Below are 23,432 nucleotides of genomic sequence, written 5' to 3' on the forward strand. Positions count from 1 at the left end.
CTGCAATCTTTATTCATTCTAAATTTACAGAGTAAGGATTTTTTTTATAATGTTTATTCAGGCCAACGTTACCAACTTCAACATCGTGTATCGTTGGAGTGTGACGGGGACTCTAGCAGGACTACAAATCCTATATTGAATGAATGCAGTCCCTTCGCTCTCACAGCAACGTGCGTGGTTGAGTGGCTCGCAGCCTCAACTAGAACCTGTAAGTAATCTCGATTAATGCTGAAATCTGGCTTGATAGTGTAGTCATGAACTTTTGTCAAACCTGTTTTTTCTTTCACCCAACGCATCCGGATCTTATTAATTGCCGACGGAGCATACATTTTCAACACGTTTTAACGTCTAATTGGTTAATAACAATGATATATGCTGCCTGAAAGGAGCCCAGTTTATCAATTTAATGCTTATCATAATGTGAAGGTAAACCAACTACACTTCACGCAAGGAGCTGCACGTGTATTCTGAAACGTAATATAATTAGAAATAATTTCGTGTGTTATCTACGACTTCATACTGATATTGTATGCGGGCTCTTTTCACGCAGCTGCCACGTGCATAGGTAATTCAAACAGCAGTAACAGCATTTGTTTCATCTAGGTACTTAAAAATTTCGGAGGAAAGAATCATACTTGAAATGCGATTTATAATATTAAATTTCAATTCTTTGATCGCTTTGATCGGTATTAAATTTTTTGGTAATTGAAACATAAAACCTGTTTGTTTAGTTAATTACAGTTTTTCAGTTAAATAACAAGTAGTCGCAAGTAAACATAGAAGGAGTGACCATAATCTAAAAGAATAATAACTTGACCTAGATTTTGTGAGTGCACCTACAAAATTCCTTTCCATTTTCTACTCAGAACTATATCTTTCTGTTATGGTAAAAATTCAAAATAGCTTATTGTTAGTGCTGTATAGTTAGCTATATGAAGAAAAATATTTGGTTATAGTTGTTCCCTATATTATATCCGCGTAAGAATAAGTAATTTCACCAATGCTGCGTATGTACTATATTTATCAAAACGAAATGACAGGTTAATTTTTGCCTAGTAAATGACTATTGTTGTTCTAATTTAACAGCATTTGTGCGGCGCATAGAGTTAGTTGGCTACTGAAATAGTGCACAGATCACATGTACAGAGGCAAGGAAGCTACTGTGTATAAAATATTACATGATGTTCAGCCCTATTAATCATATAATTCAAAGGACCAGTTAACGTAATAACGCTACTTCCATATATTCTCCTTGTTTCAAACAACGGATGAACGCTTTAACGTCGTATTCAGATCAGTACCGCTTTTGTGCTGAACCCAGAATCTGTTGTGCTGCCAAAGATGAGGGGAATCCAATGGAATGACGATAGCAAAAATTAAATTGAATGCTAGGCATAAAAAGTACCAATGATTAACACATGACAGACAGACAATTTTATGAATCAATGTTATGGCAAAAAATCAGTCTGCTTGGAACATTTATCAATCAATTTTATTCAAAAACTAAAGTTGTCACAGATCCTCAGGTTTGGGGTAAAAATTTTTAGTGGCATTTAAAAATGCATTGAAAAAGTTTGTCTTGCCTACATTTGAAGAACCTACATTGTCAAATGACCTGGAGGAGTTTGTAGTAGTTATGGATGGTATCAGAAAAGGAGGCGAGGTATTTTTCTTCAAATATTCAACTCCGAATACTTACATTTTTTACTGACCAAATCATATTTTTTAACACTTTTAATCCTCTTCGATAATGAATTTGTTTCAAACTTTGGCAAACTACAGTGTTTGTTACTGTACTTGTGTGGTCTAAGTAACGTCGAACACTAACATAGAATTATTCTCTTAATTAGTAATTTTGCACACTTTTTTATACTTTTATAATTTTTCATACCATTTTACGACATCTTAGGAAAGTCAGAAACAGGTAAGACAGAATAATCATGCTATGTGTGTTGCGGACAGGCTTTATTAGACTGACTGGGATTAGGTGTGATCCGCCCATATGCACACTCTTGCATTTACCACGCACAGCCTGTGTGCACATATTTCGTTACAATTTTTCATGATGAAGTACAAATTTTGAAGTATGATAATGGTCGAATATCGTTTTTTTTTACAATCTTTCCACTTGCACCGTTGGAGCAACGCTTCTACGTGACCTGACACTTGATCTTTGAATCATGCTGCTCCTAAGGGTCTCACCACGCAGTGACGCTCGCATGGAACCTCGAATACTTCCATGAGCCAAAGACCGAATCATAGGTGGTGGAACTTCTTCGTCGTCAGCTTTCCTGTATGAAACAAGTGTCACATAAACATTACTGCCGAATAGTGCAAACTTGCGGAAAATTAAGCATTGCGGTTTCCGAGAAAAGAAAGTTTCGTAAATTTTACCAGGTACTTCCACATAGATATTGAACCAAACTCTTTGATTGTAAAGATCAATGCTTCTACTAATTTAAGAAGTCATAATTTGGACTTTGACAGGTCCGACCAAAGTGTTGACGGAAATCTCGTAAAATATGAAAGGCTAGGAACAATAAACGCGTATCCAGCGATGTATCGATTGAAAACGAATTTGCTGCCATAAAGGCATGCAACGTCAACCTATAACTATTCGAGAAGAGTATTTTGACCCTGCGTCAGAAATGTTTACGTACTTTGCCAAGCAAGGCATATCCCATATACCCTGATCCTTTCCAAAGTCTTCACCGTCCTGCAGCGTCTGTGGAAGTTCTTTGTCGAGAGTCTCCGGTAAGAAGAGAGCCAGTCCTCCACCAAGTATGGCGAGGATGCCGAGGACTAACAGCGGCAGTATGGGCGACAAAACAGCCATGTAAACGATGAAGGGTGCAACAATGCTGGAGACGTAACCCATTATATGAATCAGAGCAACACCCTGGGCTCTGACAACAGTAGGCAGAAGTTCGGCAGCATACTGCAGTCCGATATTGTAAGATATGTTCACGCAGAATCGTCCCATTATAGCCAGACTCGCTGAATAGATGCCTGTGAGTGTGTAAACACAATGTTAATAAGAATGGTCTCGAGTCAATTGGAATTGGAAAAAAGAGTCACCGGCTCGCTAGTGGCAAAAGTTCAAACTAATATCAGCTCATTGTTTTTATCAAAACATGATTGTCAGGGTAGAAAAACTTTGGGCAGCTTTTAAGTTCCATTATGGCTCGCAAGTGCATCCCATGCTTAAATAAGACGTCATAATGCTACTACACGCCCCTGTTTGTGGTAGTAATATGTACGTGATAGAGTCAACTTCTGTTACCTGTTGGAACAGCACAAGCCCATAGGCTAAAAATTCCGGAAAATACCATTGAACCGCAGGCTAACCATCTGCGACCCCATTTGTCAAGAACAACAGTAAGCAATGTGTCGGCTGGAAGTTCTGTGGCGGAAGCTACAGTGAATGTCATGAAAACATTCAAACCCAAGCTACCAACGTTCCGAACATGTCCATCGAAGACCAAAGATATCGCCATCCTGAAATTGAATTCATTAAGATGCATAGGAAAAAAATTCATCTTTTCTAGAAATAATCGTGTCGAGCCGGATCCGTTTATAGCCGCGAACTACTGATTTTCGCCATTATATACGAGTAATACACGGAAATGGTATATTGTTTTACAAGTGCAGAAAGTTGGTGGTTTTTGACGAGTATGAAGTTTGCAGTGAAAGCCAAGGCAAGCACTGTAATGACACGAGTCAGATACCGCCTATACACTAGTGTAACGCAGGCTTTTTTTGCAATACCTGCTTGAAAAATTCTAGTCTCAAAGCCTATGGAGCGTGCGTAAAGTAGTTTAGTTCCCAAAATTGCGGGGAAACAACGTTGGTGAATGCGCAGAAGTGAATTGTCCTATTTTTCACGCCAAAGCTACGATAGTGTGTAACATATAGAACGCATATGGCATTGCAATCGCGCGCATGCGTCAACGTTGTTTTACCGCACCATTTGGAAATCGGGAATCTTACGTACGCTCCAGAGGTTTCCAAATTCGAACTTCCAAGCAAGTGTAGAAAAAAATTTCATGTGTGGCTCATGCTACTTACTCAGATGTTGCTTACTTTCCGCACTTGTTACACAATCTACTCTTCTGAAAGTTGGAAATGTACGCGAATCTTATAAGCATATTGTGGAGAATTTGTTAAAAAAAAAACCAAAAACCTAGATTTGTATAAAAATTAAGTATTGAACGCGATTGCAGGTAAAGGTTATGAATTTTTTATTCAAATTTAAAAATTCAAAATTGTAGCTCCAGTATGGTGAAATCCATACCCTTGAAAACCTCTTTGACGAATGTTTCGGGTGAAATATGAATATTTTGCACAACGAACATGATACTTGGTAATTTGTATACCAGATAACTATCAGGAGAATGGTGATGTTGCGTAATCGTGGTGTCTTGAAAAGATCCAACACAGAATGAGCTTTGCCGGTTTCTTCTTCCTTTTGAATTCTGGCGCAGGTGTCCTATTCCGAGGAAACAAAATTTCAAATTAGCTTTTCGATTAGGAAAAATTACGAACCCTGTTCTCGAAGTTCTATGTAAAAAAATGTAACATTTTAACCATAAGCTTAATCAAAAATACTATATTTATGGTTCAAGTAACCCATAAAACGAAGTGGTGGTGACGTGCACAATACTAGTATCGGGGTATCTTTTCGCAAGAAGGCTTTTGGTAACGGAATTATCAAAAGTGTTCAACACTCTTACGTGAGGTTTTTTCTGCAACACTCATTAATTGCGGGAGATTGAACATGCCAGGTATTTCGAAATCGATTTATATCGATTGCCCGTTCTTTTCGAAAAAAACCAAAGTAGGTACCTATATTACCCGCCTTAAGTATCACTGATTTTGGCTACCATCAGAGCCTATGCATCGTTGATGCATTGAAATGATTGAAATTTTCCTTGGAAAAATAAAGACTGACGATTACATCCTCTTATGGGATTCACTTGGGAGGTTGACCTAATTTTTTAACTTTTATCGTTAGTGATTACTGATTCTAGATGTTGGTACCTTGAATTCTTTGTAGACGCCTTCGGGGACGGTTGTTCCATTGATTCGTTCAAACTTCCTCATGATTAAGACAGCCTTGTCTACTTTGCCCTGACTGACTAACCACCTGGCACTTTCCGGAACCAACCACGGTGTTGCGATAGCCAAGATTAAGGGCCCAGAAGTTGCGATACAAGTTAAACGCCAGTCAGCCAGAAAATAAGCTATCCAGGGTAGAACACATGCGGCAAAAGTGAAGAACAAAGCGATCGACATGTTTGCAACAAACGTTCGCCATTTAGGTCCCACGTATTCGAGAACTGAAAGAAAAGGTTACGTGAAAAACCACCCGATGGAAACATTGTAAACTTATGGTTCTGTCTCTTGAATATGCATTCAGGAGAAGTTAAGCAGTGCAGCTATAAATATTAAAAAATATGATTTGTTGTGATTAAAACTGATCCCCGTCATGAGAATGCGATATGACATTCACAGTTATGAACACTATGAGGTAACTTTGAAATCTACCAAGTTACAAATTATATTCAAAATTTACAAAAATAATAACTCCTCCTTTTAGTGCTAATCAATTAGAATCTTTTTGTACTAAAGTTACCCACAAAGCACAATAATATTTTTGAAACATGTCGGCAACTAATTTAAATAAACAATATTAATTTAAAACAAAAAAAAAGAAAACTTAGCATTCACATTATTACCTGAGAAACAGAGAAAAATGTGCTGTTAAAGTTTAGACAAGAAATATATTGTTGTTGTTACACCGATAAATAGAGATTTGAATTGAATTACGTTAAAGGTATGTAAGAGGAACGGATCTCCTGTAGTCGGTTAAATGTTTCCTAAATTGGCCACCAGGGGCGCTACCATGAGGCAAAACTGACGCGACGGTTTTGAAAATCGGCAGTCGAGTTCCAGACACGGTAGAGACGGGAAGTGTTCGAGACAGTCGAGTTGATACCAGATCCTAAGCAATAGCAGTACGGGGGGGGGGGGGGGGGGGGTTAATTCTACGCGAATCATGTGATAATGACTGGCGATGCAGCTAACGTGAGAAAATGGATGGATTGTCGCATAATTCGTATAGAATCGAAGTCGCATTTACTTTCGGACCGAAAATGATAAAAAATTTAATGTTTCGGGAGTTTTCTTCTTATGGCGAGTCATCTTTGACAAAAAAAAATGTCTTAAGTTAATAACTTGTAAATGTTTGGAATTTTTTATACTTGATTCACCAAGAAAATTAACGTGAAAAATATATTCAAGGTAAATCTGTCAGTGAAAGTCTGGAACTCTTTCGATTATAAGGGAAAATTACAGATATATAACTTTGTAGTAATTATTATACAACTTATAAGATTTTACACGTGTTTGCTTAAAATGTTTTTATTTCCCTTTTCCATCACTGAACACTGAGGCACGAATATCATAACGCGCTTTCCGTCGTCCGATCGATCTGCATCTAGAATGAAGCAAATCGACGTCGTAGGATCGTGTTAAAACAGAATTCGTGTAGAAGGCATTGAAGACATTTAGTCATTCATACCATTAGTCTGATGGAAAAGATTAATTAAATACTAAACACACTCATTTCAGGAGATCCGTAAGATTTAAAATTAATACAGAAATGTTGTGATGATCTAACAACAAATGTCGACAAAGTGTCGTAGGTACTGTATTTCATAAAGTTTCCGAATTTTATGAAGAGAAACATTGGAAAGCCGAATGGCATAAAAAAATATCGGGGTTTTAAGCTAAAAAGTGAGAAATATTACGCGATTTGTGCACAATCCTCATAAAAATTGTACGAGTTGCAAGGGTTGAGGCAACGAAATAGTTTTTAAACGAGTTTTCTAGGGTAATTGAGTAAATTAATAAGCATTATTTACTTTCTTTGGGCGTTTAAGAATTTGTTAATTTGCGTAACATCTGGTGGACCCTGCTACGACGCCTACAAAATTCACCCCGTCGTAATGCCACCTTGAGAGGATACTCTAGTCAATCCTTACCGACCGAGTCAAATGTCACTTGCCTAGTCAACGCAATTTTGCTTGCAATGCCGAACAAAACTGTCCATTATATCTGCAATCAGTTATAATTCAATTATAGGAAAGGATATTCGTACTCGGCATTGCATGTATAAATTTGATGATTGCGATATTATCACATTATTGATGCGTAGATTTTGATAGAAGTTCAAATAAGTGTCGCTTACCGCGGTCGGTAAGGACTGACTGTCGATCCTTTTAAGTTAATCCACTGTTTTGTCACGATGCCTGCTTGCGCCGTCAAGTGCTTTTACTGCTATTCCTGAGTCAGAACGTTTATTTGATTGCCTACGCGCAGGCGCTTTTGCTATTCATATATTATCATACCAACACACATTTATTAGGCTTGAATACTTATATTCAAAGTTAACCCTCAATAGATCTTAATGCGGAATAGGATCTTTATGAATGAAAAATAATGCATACTTGAGCGCATCGTGCCTACGATTTTGTTGAAGAAAATGAAAATAAAGCCGAGTACAACGAATTTTTTCCGAATAACTGTACAGTTTAATTCGTACGTTTCCCCGCGTGATCCAAGCAATCCTGATATTAATCGATCGCAACGTCTGTCAAGATTTTCGGACAGACTTTTGTGGTCTCATTTCGGTCTCATGGTCGAATTTCCGACGAATTACGCCAAACTCCGCTACTTTAGGCGAATTTACTCCATGTTAAATTCCCTGCGTGAGAATTCTACAAATCCCCGGACGAGCTAGTTTATTACGTCGAACTATACTCTGCGATATTTTTAATAATAAATCTAAAACCGTGAATTTCGATCGGGTTCAAAAATAAATATGCAGAAATCATTGGTTTGGTGGTGTAGGCAGTGTTCAATGAGGAAAAGCTCAACGTACGAAAATCGCTTGGAACTGAAACCATTTGTTTTCTACAAAGAACTTTCATTTCAATGTTGCCTTGAAAGTCACCAATAGCATGAGAAAATTATTCACAAACCTAAGAGACCATAATTTAGGTTAAATAAATGCAATTCATAAAGCTCAGTGCAAACATTATGACAGCAGATCTGATATCAAGTCTCTGGCCAGTGGCAACTTGAAATGTTAAGAGACACGCTAGGACTAATTTAACATGAATAATTACGCCGATGTGTATGCCAATGACTATTTGGTGTAACGGACAGTAACGACGTGAGTGACACGAGCAATAAGAAATGACCTACATATTTTTTACTAAGGAGGCGAGTAATGTGATTATACGCACTTATAATAAGAGAAGGAGCTGAATATAATGAGAGGAAAGACGAGGAAGTGCCAAGTCAATGAAAAATTTTCATGCCTATTCTTTTTTCTGGAGTCTTTTGCTTTTGTACAGATTGTATTCTCCGCCAGGCCACTGTTTCGGGTTCCTCTCTAATGTCAATCATAACTGACCAGAGACTGTGAATTCTTTTATTTTGGCAAGTCAATCCTTTAAGAAAATGATTTTTTCATAATCAGTATAACGTAGATCCGGGAGACTGTCAAAAGATTTTGATTGGAAAAAAATGTCGTCCTCCACTGAAGATTGTAATGTAATAAACTTTGGACTTATATTCTCGTAGCAAATGCCGCGATCAGCAAAAAAATATTGACATAATTATCTTTCACTCAATCGAACACACTTGATATAATTTTTATCTTTATACAAGCTACAAGGATATGTAAAAAATCTACAGAAAAATTAACATAGTGGGCATCGTCTATTCAATGGACCTGAATTTTTTATCCGGAAGCCTTAGCAAAAAATTGCTACCTATGTATGTATGGATATAGAACCGTAGACTAGGTTTGAGTCTTTTTTTTTCATGTTGTTACATAGTGGAAAGTTCAAAAACTGGTTTTACGTGCTTGTTCATTTACTAATTTTAATTAACTATTGATCATGTTTGGACAAATTTAGTTACTTGGTTAATTTTTTTTGTTTTTTTATTCAATGAACGTTGATTTTGACTTCGAGGTGGATTACTCAAAACTCTGCAACGCAAGTATGATGAAAATGGGTAACTGAAGCTTATTAATAAACAAGTTTTCATACGTACTAGTTAATTTTGCTATATAGGTGACATATTCACCGGCATGCTAATCGGAATTGGAAAATTTTGAGAAATATCTATTTTTCAATAATTCGATGAGATTTTTCAACAGTTTCAGCGGAACAAATGCTTGATCGGAATAAACATCTTGAAAAGGTCAATGCCAAAGATTGAAGCTGATAAAATTGTTACGACGTAAGTGATTTGAAAAACAATATCGTGGATGGAAAACTAAAAAACAGCACGATTCGCATAAAAGTTTTAAAACATCCATAAAGGAAGTTTGAGAATATAATATCGGCTATATCTGCATGATTTACGATAGATGCAGTTCATTGGTTTCTCTTATAGCCCTAAATGATGCAAAAAGATGAACAAAAACAGTAGAACTGATTTATGCAGCCTATACGTACTAATATATCTAGTTAAGTGCCTCGGTACTCTGTACTGACACATGGATAAAAGAGCAGATTGGGCGTTTATAATGAATGGTCACACCTTCGAATGTCAAGGATGCGTAAAACTGTAACCGAATATCTGCACTCTGGCGTAAAGGCAATAAAAAGGATGAAAATGTCTGACGTCCGTATAAAACCAGGGGATCTTACCTAAAATATACATCATCGTGAAACAGTTGTCGAAAGCCAAGCCAACTAAAAAACGGCATAACGAAAATTCCCAGAAGCTAGTGGCAAAAACTGTAGCGATTCCGGCAATGAAACCTGCCAGATTTGTACCGACAAGCGCTGGAATTCTTCCGTATCTATCAGCGATCCATCCGAAAATTAATCCACCGAATATTGCTCCAACGAAAAATATACTCTGTGCTAAAGATGGCAGAGCTGCGTTGTCACAAACCCATTCCAGCTGAAATATTGGAAAAAGTATAATTGAAATACCATTTTAAATAATAATTAAAATAGTAAGCGAAAAAATGACAGATTTTTCAAATTATAGCTTCTCCATGTTTTTTAAATAGAAAAATTTCGAATTAGAATATCTATCAGCGAGCATTTATTTTCTCTACTACCTACAATAAGCTCTGCGTGAGGAACAGAAAGAAATATTTTATTTCCAAACGAAACACCCTAAGGCATGTATCAGGTATATTATTATCGACTTGTTGTAGGTGTAAAAGTCGTCGACTTGGTACATAGATTCAAGGCTTGCGTCTCTCTGTGATAAACTCAAAGCAACGTCGTGTAACCGTCGAAGATATATCTAAGATCATTCCTGTTCAATCGTCCTTGAACTACATAGAGTGCCCACTCACCTGTACTCAACTCAGTAGTTCTCAGGCGCGGTGACAAATGTCGTTCAACCGTAGCCAAGTGTATAGTAAGTAAGTAAGTGAATACAAGCATAATCTAATAAGTCGGAAGAAAAAATATGCGGATGGCAGTTTGATCCGATATCGGTAGCCAAGAGACGTGTGCCAAAGTATTTACTCTATTCGAAAGTGTAATATATTTCTTCAACAAAATACATTTTGAATCTCGAATACAATGTAAAGGCACAGAGGCTTTAAGGGTAAAAAGATAACAGCGTTTGAGAAAAATAAGGTTTGTATGATAAGCAGCAAATCGGATAAATAATAGATCTTGCAACGGTATCTTTTCCTCAATCTCATGCAGGAAGCTTTGTTGAAACTGAACCACGAATCTCTTATACACTGAACGCTGAATTAATAATAATGATTTTCAGTCAATTGATTCCATAAATCATTGCAGTTGCTCAAGGATAACCAGTACCGTAACCAATTTAATAAATCTACTCGAGTTTCGTATGTTCGTTACCTCAGCTGCGATACTGGCATACGGAATTTCGGTAAAATTGAATTCCCAGCCATGTTGGCACTTTTGAATCGGCCAGGAGGGATCGGCTGCTGTGATGCCTTGCTCTAAAAGTTGGGTGAAATTCACCGCGTAGACCGAACATCTCGAGTATGTCGTGAATGATTCCTCGCCATTTCCATCCGCGGCGGCTGGAGGTATAGCCAACGATATCCTGGAACAAAGTCACGTTGACGATAATTAATGCACAACATCTATAATTGGCTCATTGATACAATTATACGACGGCTTGTTCTCAGCTCAGAGATTGTAATTTTCTTAAATCATTAATCATCGCTAGATTCGACCTCGTCGAACGAAGGCTGCAATTAAGATGAACATAAAAAATGTAAACGTCGAGAGTTCTCAAAGGTATAAAGACCTCACGATACAGTTGCCCACCGCAATTATTTGTCCGATAGTTTGTTGCTTTTTTTTTTTCTTCTTCTTTTTTGTTCCTTTTTTCTGCCAAACTATTCGTCCGTTCGTTTTTCTATGAGATTTAGCCTGCACGGGACGGTATTATATAGTTACGAAAGCAATATGTTTTCAATTAATACATATTTACGTTCACGCTCTCATTGCTCCCACGAAGGTTCTTCAAAATTGATCACATAGTTGGCCAGTTAATTCACGATCACGTCCATGTTAAGACCTCCATGACGTCGATAACCGGTATAAACGAAGGAATCACGATCCGCTCAAAAAATCGTGCATGTTGCATTAGCACGAACTAGGTATTCATTTGTGCATTATGTTGATCAGAAATCTTACAAGCGTTAAATTGTATTTATTATATCGTATCGTCAGAGATTATCGTTGCACATCAATGTACCCGTTGAACCGTTAGTTGGAAAGAGACATCGCAGTTCTCTACTGAAGATTTTCAAATTTTACCGGAAATTCCGTGGTCTTACTTTTTTTTTTATTTTTAATTACAAATTTATGTCTCTCGTCTGCATTGGATGATTTTTTTTTTTCGATGAACTACCTTCCGTTTTTGTTAAGCTAAAAAGTTCGAATGCAAAACGAATGTCAAATTCAAAAATATCACAAAGGCACCTATTTTTTGCCGTCTATTCACATGTAAGCCCATCAATCTGTAAAATTATTAGTGGTTGACGGTATTCGACAAAATTTTGACTATCGAACTTCACTGCCTTATTTTAATAAACGTTAGCACGTTTGGATACTAATTTTGGCTGCAAGCTTCAGCTTCTTTGGAAGAAGATATATGGTGTCGTATTAATTTAATCTAACTGACTTCTTTTGCATTTTTATAGTATGGATGTGATTAATTGGGTTCGTTATTTCATTTGAATATTTCTAGTTATCAAAGTTAAATTTAACAGTAACTAAACGAAGTACAGATAGTAACTGTACATAGCAATGTTCAGAAATTGTTAGAAGTAAAATAGGTTGCATATTTTAATTTAGATACATGTTGTATTCTTGACTTCACTAAATAGCTCAACGTTCTTTAATTTTGTTAATGATGAACGATGCTGTGTTCCGAGATAAAAAATTGTCATTTTGTGTCTCATTTTAAATTGACGTCTAGTCAACCCGAACCAGCCGATTTTCTACGTCAACGCACTGAAACTGTAATGAAGACGATACTATGGTCACTCTTTACCGACAGAGTAAAGTTTCACTTCAACTATTATCGGAGCTTGCGGGTCAAATTTTGCGATTGAGCAGTAATTGAAAGATAATCGATGTTTCGGAGTCATTCATTTCCGAGGTTACAAAGCAGTATGAAACATTTTCGGCTGAGCCCCCGCTTTTTCGCTCTGAGTATGAAGACGTCCATTATTATTATTGTTGTTTTTGCTATCATCATCATCATCATTACTTTTACTATTATCATCATCATCGTCCAAGAAACTAGTATCTGCATCACGTCAAATAAACATGTTTAACTCGCTTTCGCGAATTTACAACTGTGGACACAAGTTCTAAACGAGTGATCTCAAAAATCCGTTACGGTACGCAGTTGCAAAATTCTGCATAGGATTTTGAGTTGCAAGTTGCGTATGCATTGTACGTGCACCACTTCGTGTCCGTAATTTTCAATTTTGGAATTCCAATTTTCAATTCAAAATGAGTGACCCTACAATAGTCTACGAAAAAACACGTCCTGATACATAGTTACTTACAAAATTCTGATCGAAACTTACGTCAGGCATATTCGACTTCGAGTTTTGTAATTTTTGTCTCACACACACTCGGAATCATTAATTGGATATTCATGCTAAAACATAGTATAACCATGCGATGCGTAATATTTCACATGTACATAATATAAATGAATAATAATATTGTGCGATGTCACGTGTTTAAAAACACGCGCGTGAACACTGCGATAATGGGTAAATTATGAGAAAAACATATAGTCGGCAAGTTAAGAGAGGGACGTCCGCAATGCATAAATTGTGCGATGGAAATTATACAGTGGTAAGCATATGACGACGAGTCGTGTTTTGTCGACGTATGATGAAATCGTATGAACATATCTTTTCACCTATATTTTTCAACTAATATAATAGTGCAGTGAGCGCATTATGTGGCCATTTAAAATTCGTTACACTTCAGCGGCGACAATGTTCTTCAACCTTGGGAATGAAATGTGCCACTAACGGTTCTCGTGAAAAGTCGTGAGAATGGAAAGTTTTGCATGTCATATGTAAAAAACATACACCTCCACACCTGTCGATAGTACAAACTTTGATTTATTATTTGCAAAATCCTGACCGAATGTCTTTCGTGCGTGAACAACGTGGAAAATGAACCTACGTGATAACCTCGATGATGTGGTTAAAAAATTAATCAAATGCTGCTAGTAATTTTGCTTGGATACGCACCAAACCGTTACTGTCTACACAAATAGATACGACGGCCTTACTTTGTGCCATTTCCTTTCGCAATCCCCGTTAAGGATGCATGCTGCGTATAGTCAGCTTGAAAACGTGCGGGAACAAAATCAGCAGTAAACAGAGGTTTGAAAAGTGTAAATGAACTTCATTAGGTTGAACATGATTAAGAAGCTCCTTGTGAGCCAGAAAAAAAAATATTTAAACACGGATTTTCAGTACTGAACACCCTGTCATTAACAACATTCGTTGTTATGATCGAAATCGTTCATCTGATTTTGCTATACAATAGCTTAGTTTTTGAAAATGAATACACTGGAAATCGTTTGACACGAGACAGTTCTTTAGGTCATTGGCTGGTGGAAGAAAAAACTAAAAATGAGAGACCTTAATAATTTATAAGTGATGAACTTATGATTTAGCTATGAACGTATTGTTGTTACTAAAAATCTAACTTACATTATTTATGGAGAATCCAGTAAACATTTGAATTTTTCGATAAAAAAATAGAGGGTAATATTTTTCCATCAAAGTTGTTGGTTGTTAACATAAGGTTTTTACAAGTTCAGTGTTTTCAAAGTTTCTCTCATGCTACAGGGATTGTTTAGCTATCTCTAAGTAAAGTAAGTTAAATGAGACTTTCCAAGCCCGTGTTTCATCACGTTTTTGTTGCAACCACCTTTCTAACGTGACTGTACCTCCCATGTATCCTTAATGTAGCCTGTTGCCAAGTATACTCTCACGAAATTGCATTTGCTTGAAAAATTATTCAGCGCGCACATTGCCGTGAAAGCTTTAACTGCTCTGCGATAACAGATCGTTCTGCATAATCAAGGAATTCTAGTGCAATAATTTAGGATATCCAAACATTTGTTTATTCTTTTACACACTTTCGATTGATACATGAGGTAACAGCGATGGGGACTTAAGGCGACCCTGACCTATGCGTACCTTATACTTTAAGCAGATGGCTAGCAACAGCGTTCGTAACGTTTTCTGCCTAAATCAGGGCCGAATAACCTACACGTATATAATACACTCCTTAGTTTCCAGCATTTTCAGTTTCACTTCAATTTCATTTCAGTCGCAAAGTCTTTGATTAAAGAGCGTGCACCCATGACTCGCGGCAGAAGGTCTTGCAACTTGTGCAGTAATGCATTGTATTATAATATCCATACTGGATGACGATAGCACAAGGTGAAAATCATTGAGTTCCATTTCAAGCTGACCATTTCTTGAACAGTCTTCATCAGTTATTCACATTTTATTGGACGTAAAATATTCGAGAATTCCAAAATTTGAATTCAAATTTAGGTAATCGTTTAAATCTGTATGATATTATATTTAGATAAGAATTGCACTGGCAATCATTCATTGTTTTTATTGAATTCTAACTGTGATGCAAGCCGAGGTCACGTTATTGTGTGAATACTGTATGATTAATTTTTAATCTTTTCCTACAAACTTGAGAGTCGATTTTTCTCAAGCATCTTATCACTGCAGTATTGAACTGCATAAAACACTTTTTGCCAACGTAAATCTCTCGTAATGCCATTGTTCGGAAGAAAATTTTTGTTGCGATACTTGCTGCGGTAATAAGTACTATACATATACCTATGTAAATACGTCGGGAATTAAAGTAATTGTAGTTGCGATACACGCTTATCCTTATACGTATCGAAGAGTACATCGTACACCGAATATTTACTTCTACTAATATTTTCTCAACATTTAATCTCAAGGATATTCGAAGCATCAAAGCAATTAAACAGCATAACGTGAGGATATCGTGAATTGAGCCTTTCGAGCCGCACGAAGTGATTCCTCGTCTTGCAGTTGGCCCTCACATTAATTGTGAAAGGCTCGCTAGATTGTATCTCTCTGTGCAATTCCAACTCATATATGTATATAAATATACACGTTTGATTACCTTGCAAAAAGTACGTTGACGATTTTCTTCTTTACCTACCGGCACTCTTTTTAAGACTCACAATATGCTTTCGGATATTTTTATCCTCAATTTCATATTATCTCGTAAGAACTGATGTGATAATTGTTATTATTTTTGAGATTCTGGATGAAATTGAACCGATTTTAATTTGACACTTTAATGTTGTTAAAAAGTACGTAAGGGGCACGCTTGGATAAACGAGAATGCCTGATTTTTGAGAAGGGGATCGTAAGGAAAGTTCGAAGGTAAACCAAGATTAATGATCCATAAACCTTTGACCAACTTTTTACAATAAAAAAAATTTCGATTTCGTTAGATTTGAGATGTGTTATGATCTCAGCTATGATGTACTAATTTAATCATTATCTCACTGACATCCCACTGTAAAAATTTCAAAAGTACTCCAAAGTGTCCTTCTAAAAAAAAAAAAAAAAAAAAAACAAATCTATTTTGGATCTTCGCATTAACGTGACTCGAAAATTTAAGAACGTGTAATTCGGCAATTCCTGTGGATTTAAATTGGAATCGATTCTATGATATAATCTCATACATATTTTTGTCGTTAGCCGTAGCCAGGATCTCAATGCATAAAACCGATAGCAGGAGTTCATTCAAAAGTGGTTAGGACCCGCGCAGCGCATTTCTAGAATCGGAAAGTGAAATTGTGGTCACGCAAGTTGATTCTCAAATCAACCTTGTGCGCTTTTTAAACATTTGAATAGATTTTATATAAGACATGCTCTGTCAACATAACAACGCTTGGACATACACTGAAAAAAATGTTTGGAGAAAATGATACATTGACGTATAGTTATCAGTTCAGAGCGTAATAAATTTTCAGCATCAACGAATGAGAAGTTTATTAAAAATCATAAATTGCAATACAACTTCTGAAAAGTTATACATTCGATATATATTTTTCGTGTTATTTCCAAAAAATCTAATGTAAATTCGAACAATCCAAAGCGGGATGCGAAATGAGGGTTTTCATTTGTGAAACTCCTTGTGACGATATATAACAGAATGTGAAAATTTCGACGTAAACTGCATACGAAGACTTGGAATTTTCAACATTCGCCACCACGAAGAAAATCCTATTCCAATGGATGTAATTTTTACTACAAAAAAATGACGTCTATATAATTACAGTCAATTTTTTTCGTTCTTCAGGATGTTTCGGCCGGTAGGCAACTGCATACTGCGTGCAAAGTGTAACTTTGGTTGCCTATCTACTGGCAATAGCTATTTATGTGGCATACCCGTAAACCACCTGTTTTTTGGCAAAGATAAAGATTTCTGCTAAATAATTCTGAAATATTTCTTACGGCATGGGCATTGGAAAGTCCACTTTTTGTGGCAGTTTTCGTTCCCTAAAGTGACGCTTTATACGGTAGCGAACAAGGTTGCGGAATAAAGTCTTTATTCCGCAGTTTTGATGCGCAGTTCGAAGTGCGCATTCCAAACTGCCGAATAAAGTTGCTTCGTCGAACAGATCGCGACATAACCTCACTCTTCGTTTTGCCTGTAAACCGTTTTTTGGCTCGGATAATTTCAGTACTCGCTTCCGGCTCGCCTTCAGCTCGTCCTGAAATCTTTATTCTTGCCCAAAAAACAGGCGGTTTACGGGCATGCCACATAAATAGCTATTTCGTTCGTCCTCTTTATCTCTACCCGCCGTGTGCCACACGTAATTTTTTGTAACACCTGTGAAGGAAAGTTTGATTTGAGAAATGAGAAGTACTCGAGGTTCCACTGATCGCGCGTAAAATTTAGACACTCTAAGGTGCGCATGCGCCGAAGAAAGCTCGTGTCTGGAAAATCAAGCATTTCAGTTGTGCGCGTGCGCCAATGTCATTTGCGTACCCCATTTCCCAGCATCGTAGAGAAACAAGTTTGCGTTCTGTCAATTTACAATTCCAACAAGTAAGATCGGATATCAGGCCCTAAATATTTATTATTTGACTGGCCGAGTATAGATATGTATCGTAGATATCGAAATCGTCGGTGAAAATGCAAGGTAGCAATGTGGTGAAAGATCAAGACCGGAAATTCTATGATCTGAATACTCATTCAGCCATTTCCTCTGATTAAGGCCACCAAACTTTCGGAAAATAATTAATTTTCAAGGAATGCTTGATCGCGAATAAAATATATAACTGATTCCATGTCCTAGGTAAATAATAATAATGCTTTGTCTGAAAATGAGTGAACATCTGAACTACACACTGTTGAAAACATTCATTTCCAATTTCAAATATTGTAGAATGTGGGTCTGCGGTCAAACCGTGTTTTGACCAGTAATGAGTAAAATTTTAATTGTCCAATTGGAAATTACAAATCAAAAACAAAGTAAAATACAAATCGGATTTGCAGTTTTTAATTAAAACCAAACAAAAAAAAAATTGCATTCATATTTTTTAACTGCGGTGAAAAGAAATACAAATTACGAATTTCTTGACAACTTCACCAGATGATGTAACTTATATTTTAATTCACCTTAACTGCAAAATACCATCAAATTTGTAATCTAATTCGCCCTAATTATAAATTATATGTGCAGTTACTTCACAATATGTATACTGAATAATTAAAACCCAATTAATTGTATGTTGCAATTAATTTTCTGGACACCATTCGATCGTGCCGTTACGAAAATGTAACTGAAAATTAAATTCCACGACAGATTTATTGGATACATAGTTTTTAGTGTGTTAATTTTATACAGACTCATTTAAAGGCGAGATATAGTTGGATTACACAGACTTCGGTTGAGGCTAAATGATTTCGGATACTATAGCGGGAAAATACTGACGAGACGTAGCGCTGAACTTTCTACATCTGATAAGAAAATTTAAAACGATTTAGCTTGTTATTTCTCCATAATTTTTCGAATGGGACCATAACTGTGGTTATCAAAAATTTCTTTACATTAAATAAATACTTGTCTTGGCTTTTCATAACGCAGTAACTTATGAAACAGAATAACATTCAGTATGTTTATCATGAGAATATCCCAGATTGACAAGATATGTGTACACTTTGATTATATTCTCACTGCGAAAAATGAGGCGAGCCACTGCTTTTATTATCTCTTATTCATTCCTTGCAGATTGAACCGAATTCCTACAAGAACTTTATCAACAACCTAAAATATATACATTATATTAATTAACATCAGTCTATTAAGCGTAAATTACTTAACTCCGATTCTATGCGCTGTCAGTGGCACCTACGGTGCTTTTCAAATCAAACTTTCTCTACGCATGTTGGAAAAAATAGCTTGTGCTGTGGTACGGATGGGCGATATCTGATTAGTATGGTGTGATTACAGCACTTGCCTTGGCTCATACCACGTTCACATAAGTACTCGTGCGCTTGAAGCACTCGATTTAACTCAAGGCTGCAAACTTCCGCACTTGTTACACAGAAATACTATTACTCGTCGGGTGGGGGCTTAAAAAGCACCATTTTATTAACCAGACTTTTCCAGAGAAAAAAATTTTTCTACAGAGACCAAAATTTTTTGTCACAGTAGTTCAGATGGTTCTTCGTGAAAATCGTTTGCCTCATTTTTGCCAATTCACTTGTAGTTTTGAGAAATAACTACACATTCGAAGTAGATGCTTGAATGAAAAATAAATTATTTTTTTTCTCAAAGGCTTGTACGGTTACAACGATTACGTTTTATAAACCGATTACTTTTATCACGTCAAATAAGATATGACAATAGCAGACAAATCAAATCTGTAATGCCAGATTCTAGGTACGTACGAACTGGTGGATTGCCCTATGGATATGGCGTATTCCAGCTGAACTCGAACCACTTTTGATCTTATGTTTTTGGATCCAGTTTTCAATTTTTTTCAAAATTCTATTAACCGATAAGAAGACTCTCAATTTTTTTCATATTTTTGAAATGAAACTGTTGCTTTGCGTGACCTGTTTCAAAGTTTTTACTTGAAGCCATCTCATTCTTTCGTAAAACATTAATTTGATACTCTAATAATTTACAAAACATAACCTCATGGCCTGTCTCGCGTCGAAATAAATAGATGAACAATCTGTACGATATTTAGTCAGCACTAGTTGACCAGAGTTTACTTTCCGACGATAGCTCAATCATTTTACTAGAAATTCCAGATCGATTCGAAGTTTTACGACTCAATGCGATGGATTCTCGTTAAAACTCTTGAATCGGCCACTTGAGACTACGCTCAAAATCCCTGAATGTAAAACTTGACATTTAAAACAGCTTGAAGTTTAAGTGACGAATTTTCTTGAGCGTATACACCGTTAGAGGTGCATGTTTGTTCCCCATGTTACAGCAATTCAAGCATTCGCAGTTTACTCTTTGAAATTCATTCATGCCTATAAGTCTATTTTTCTGGTTCTGACAATAAACGCGGTCATATGCAAGGCCAAGTTATATATCATTCGATAAAACTATTGCTGTTAATACCGCAAGCAAATTTTTAGTCATATACCTAAGAGCAAACTAAAAAGTTAGTCAATAGAAATAATTCAACTTGTGAGAACCTCTCACTTCCAACAAAATAAGACTTCTTTTATCAATGAAGTATGCATTTGTGGGAATGAAAAACTCAAAAAGGGCGAATAAACAAATGGAATTTAGCTGCCTCTGGCACTTCATTTTTTGGTGTATCCATCACCTCGATTGTCAGTAGGAAACTGCTACCACTTACGATAATCCGAATAAATTTGATCAAAATTGAGAGTTCTTATTGGCTGTAGTAGCAGGGCGCGTAGCGTGCGAGACTGCAGAACCGGAAAACCCGATTTCAAATCCTCAGCGTGTCGATGAAGACCTGAGCAACACCTCGTAAAAATCATAAGACGGGTGACATCGTTCAGGCGGCGAATCAGCGAGATGAAATTTAAACTTTCGCGGCTACATCTGGGCAAGGTTTTTGCAGTTTTCCTAGTACCTTTTGCGAATGAAGATGCTTCTATTGAACACATGCGGTCAGTGATTCTAAGACGGCTAATTTTCGGATCAAGTCGTGACGTGGAATCTGCATTGCACGTCACATTAGAATCACTGAACCCACGTGTCGTAGTATATTGTGTGGCAAGGGTTGAAACTAGAGTGTGAAGTTGGCGCCTGAGCAAAGCGACACCGGAAATCACACGAGTTGCGATCACCTGCAACTTTTGGCCCGAGTCACACGCGATAGTTTTTATAACAAGTTAATGAAAAATGGTGGGGCTTTGCGTGACAGTTTTGCGGGACGCGAGTAGTCAATTTTATCTCCCAAGGGACGAAAGTGAAGCAATTGCTAACTGCGCATGCGCACATCTATCTTTACAACACCGAGATGAAGTTGGCTACTTTCGTCCCGATAAACTGCTATGCAAGCCCCACTTTTCATGCACGTGCGATAAAAAGATCTTAAGACGGCTGAAGACGTATAATGCATCCCCTCTCTTGCCATGCTAACCTAACTTAGCTTATGGCTTAACAGCTAACGTATTACCTTATCGAGTATGGCGGGTGTTCGTAATTATCATCATTATAATTATTATTGCTATCATCATCATTGTCATTTTTATTAATATTATTATTACCTTTGCTCGACCGACAGGTTCGCCAATTCTGGAACTTTACACCAATGTTCCTCGGGTATTAGAGTGATGAAAATTTGAGAAAAGTAAACCCAAGCCACGAAGAAGGCGAAAGGGATCATGAGGATGAAAAGTATCTTCTGATAAAGTCCAAATTCTCCAACATATGGTAGTAAATCATCAAAGTCAATATCCTTATTGGCATTGCCATCCTTATTGTAACCGATTGGTACTGCTGAATTAGCTATTTTACCGGTCTGGCAAATGGTTCCTTGAGAAGTCGAACAACCACTTTCCATAAGATCCGGGCAAGTTTCTTGATTCGTTGTAACGCATTCTGATACGTGGCTTTGAAATTTTTCCTGTGGCGGCATGGTGATTGTTATATGGTGGTACTTTTATCAGCAACTTCTCAATATTATTTTCAACTTAATTTATGCTTTTTTAAAGTATAGAATTCAATATTAAATGTATAAGAAGATAATTTTTAACAGTTTAATCAAATTTCAATGTCATTTGGCCTAACAGAAAAAGAAAATAAAATAAATAATCAAATACCCTATAAGGTATTTATTTGATTCTAAAACGTCCAAAAAAACCATAAAAACTTAGACACTGGCGAGGGATCCTATATATTATTCTGGTTAGTCCGAATTTCCCGTTTCACCGTCACCTCTGCAGTGTAATGAATACTTGGATAAATAATTTATTCATTATTCAATTAGCGTATCACTTCGATGAAATAATATCTTGCTGTCACATAATTTTGTTACGTTATTTTTCTATTTTGATTAATATTTATATTTCGAATTATTTTTTCAAATTTTTCTGGTTACTTATTTACAATGATAAATAAATTTTATCGCGTTTCACTTTTCATGTGCTTCATTATTTTTGATAGAAAAAAAAAAAAAAACTTTTCGTCCTTACAAGGAAATACTGGACTAACCCCGGCAGGGTAAATCCTAGCTCGACAGAGCAACACTGCACCGACCGAATATCCCGCGTTAGACTATATAGGCGTTCGCCACTCAATGACGCCCCTCTACGCAGCCACATAGCTATTTACTTAAGGCCAGAAAACTATTCAATGTTTATAGATTGGCATTGAACACCGAGGAGGCAGGACCGCTCACAATTGCATGGAAGGCACGCTCAACGACGTTACTGCATCACAGGAGACATAAAGATCGTGCAATCACATGCTAACAGATGTCTGCCTTCTTTGAGGATAAACTTATTCAACCATTTGTTTTAAAATGAAAGACATTTACTGCATAACCATGAAATAAAATTTTCAACTCTGCTCTAATTGAATGAAATTATTCGAACCAAATACACAGCTATTTCAACTGCTCAGAATTTTAATCCTAAGATCTCCGTTAAAGAAATTCGTACGGAGCGAATGAACGATTAGTTGATAGATTTATATCGAAATCCATCCTTTCTCTCGATATTTTGTCCGTGAAATTGTGAGTGACTTTTAATCAGTAAACCTGTTTCTCATTTGAACGTAAATATTTTTGGTGCAGGATTGTGTGACGAATATGCTTTGGTGAGCAAATATTGTTTATGGGAGTATGAATTTGTACTGTCATTCCTTGTCATTGCACCCACCTTCCCATCTCACACGTTTGTTTGTGTCCAAAATAAACGTATGAGGATCTGTCAAATCATGTAATATGAAATATACTTGTTCTTAATTTATTGCATATTTTCGTAAATGCGATTAAATGCTGATGTCTCAAGAACGGATTGAGCTACAGAGTTCAGTGACCACGCGTTTCAAGGCGATGATTTAAGCTGTTAAAAACTTGAAAAAAAACCTGTTCGTGAAAATATTATTATTCCAAGTTTTATTTGATTTTAAAAATATCTGATATGAAGGTGTATCTATTTCGAAGAAAAGAGAATATGGTAGGAGTGGAAATCTATGGATTTGCTGCGTGACAAAATCTGATATGGCTCAAGAACTGACGACGAATTTGGGAAAGGTATTTTAGGCAATTTGAAATTATAAAAAACAATCCTACGTCAATTTTATCGAATCTGGAATTCAGAGTGTGGAAT

The 23,432-nt window shown here is 36.5% G+C and overlaps 1 protein-coding gene across 1 annotated transcript; it reads right to left on the minus strand.

Annotated features, from left to right (window-relative positions):
* Positions 1-1,949: 1,949 nt before the first annotated feature.
* On the minus strand, positions 1,950-21,838 carry LOC124409091 (organic cation transporter protein-like). Its single transcript, XM_046886495.1, has 8 exons — positions 21,366-21,838; positions 10,920-11,130; positions 9,732-9,990; positions 5,041-5,339; positions 4,377-4,489; positions 3,284-3,498; positions 2,661-3,009; positions 1,950-2,291 (listed from the first exon to the last, which is right to left on the minus strand). Exons 1-8 carry the CDS (start codon positions 21,734-21,736, stop codon positions 2,114-2,116), a joined length of 1,995 nt encoding a protein of 664 aa, XP_046742451.1. The 5' UTR covers positions 21,737-21,838; the 3' UTR covers positions 1,950-2,113.
* Positions 21,839-23,432: the final 1,594 nt, after the last annotated feature.

This window comes from Diprion similis, chromosome 8 (assembly GCF_021155765.1).
Source record: "Diprion similis isolate iyDipSimi1 chromosome 8, iyDipSimi1.1, whole genome shotgun sequence".
Taxonomy (NCBI): domain Eukaryota; kingdom Metazoa; phylum Arthropoda; class Insecta; order Hymenoptera; family Diprionidae; genus Diprion; species Diprion similis.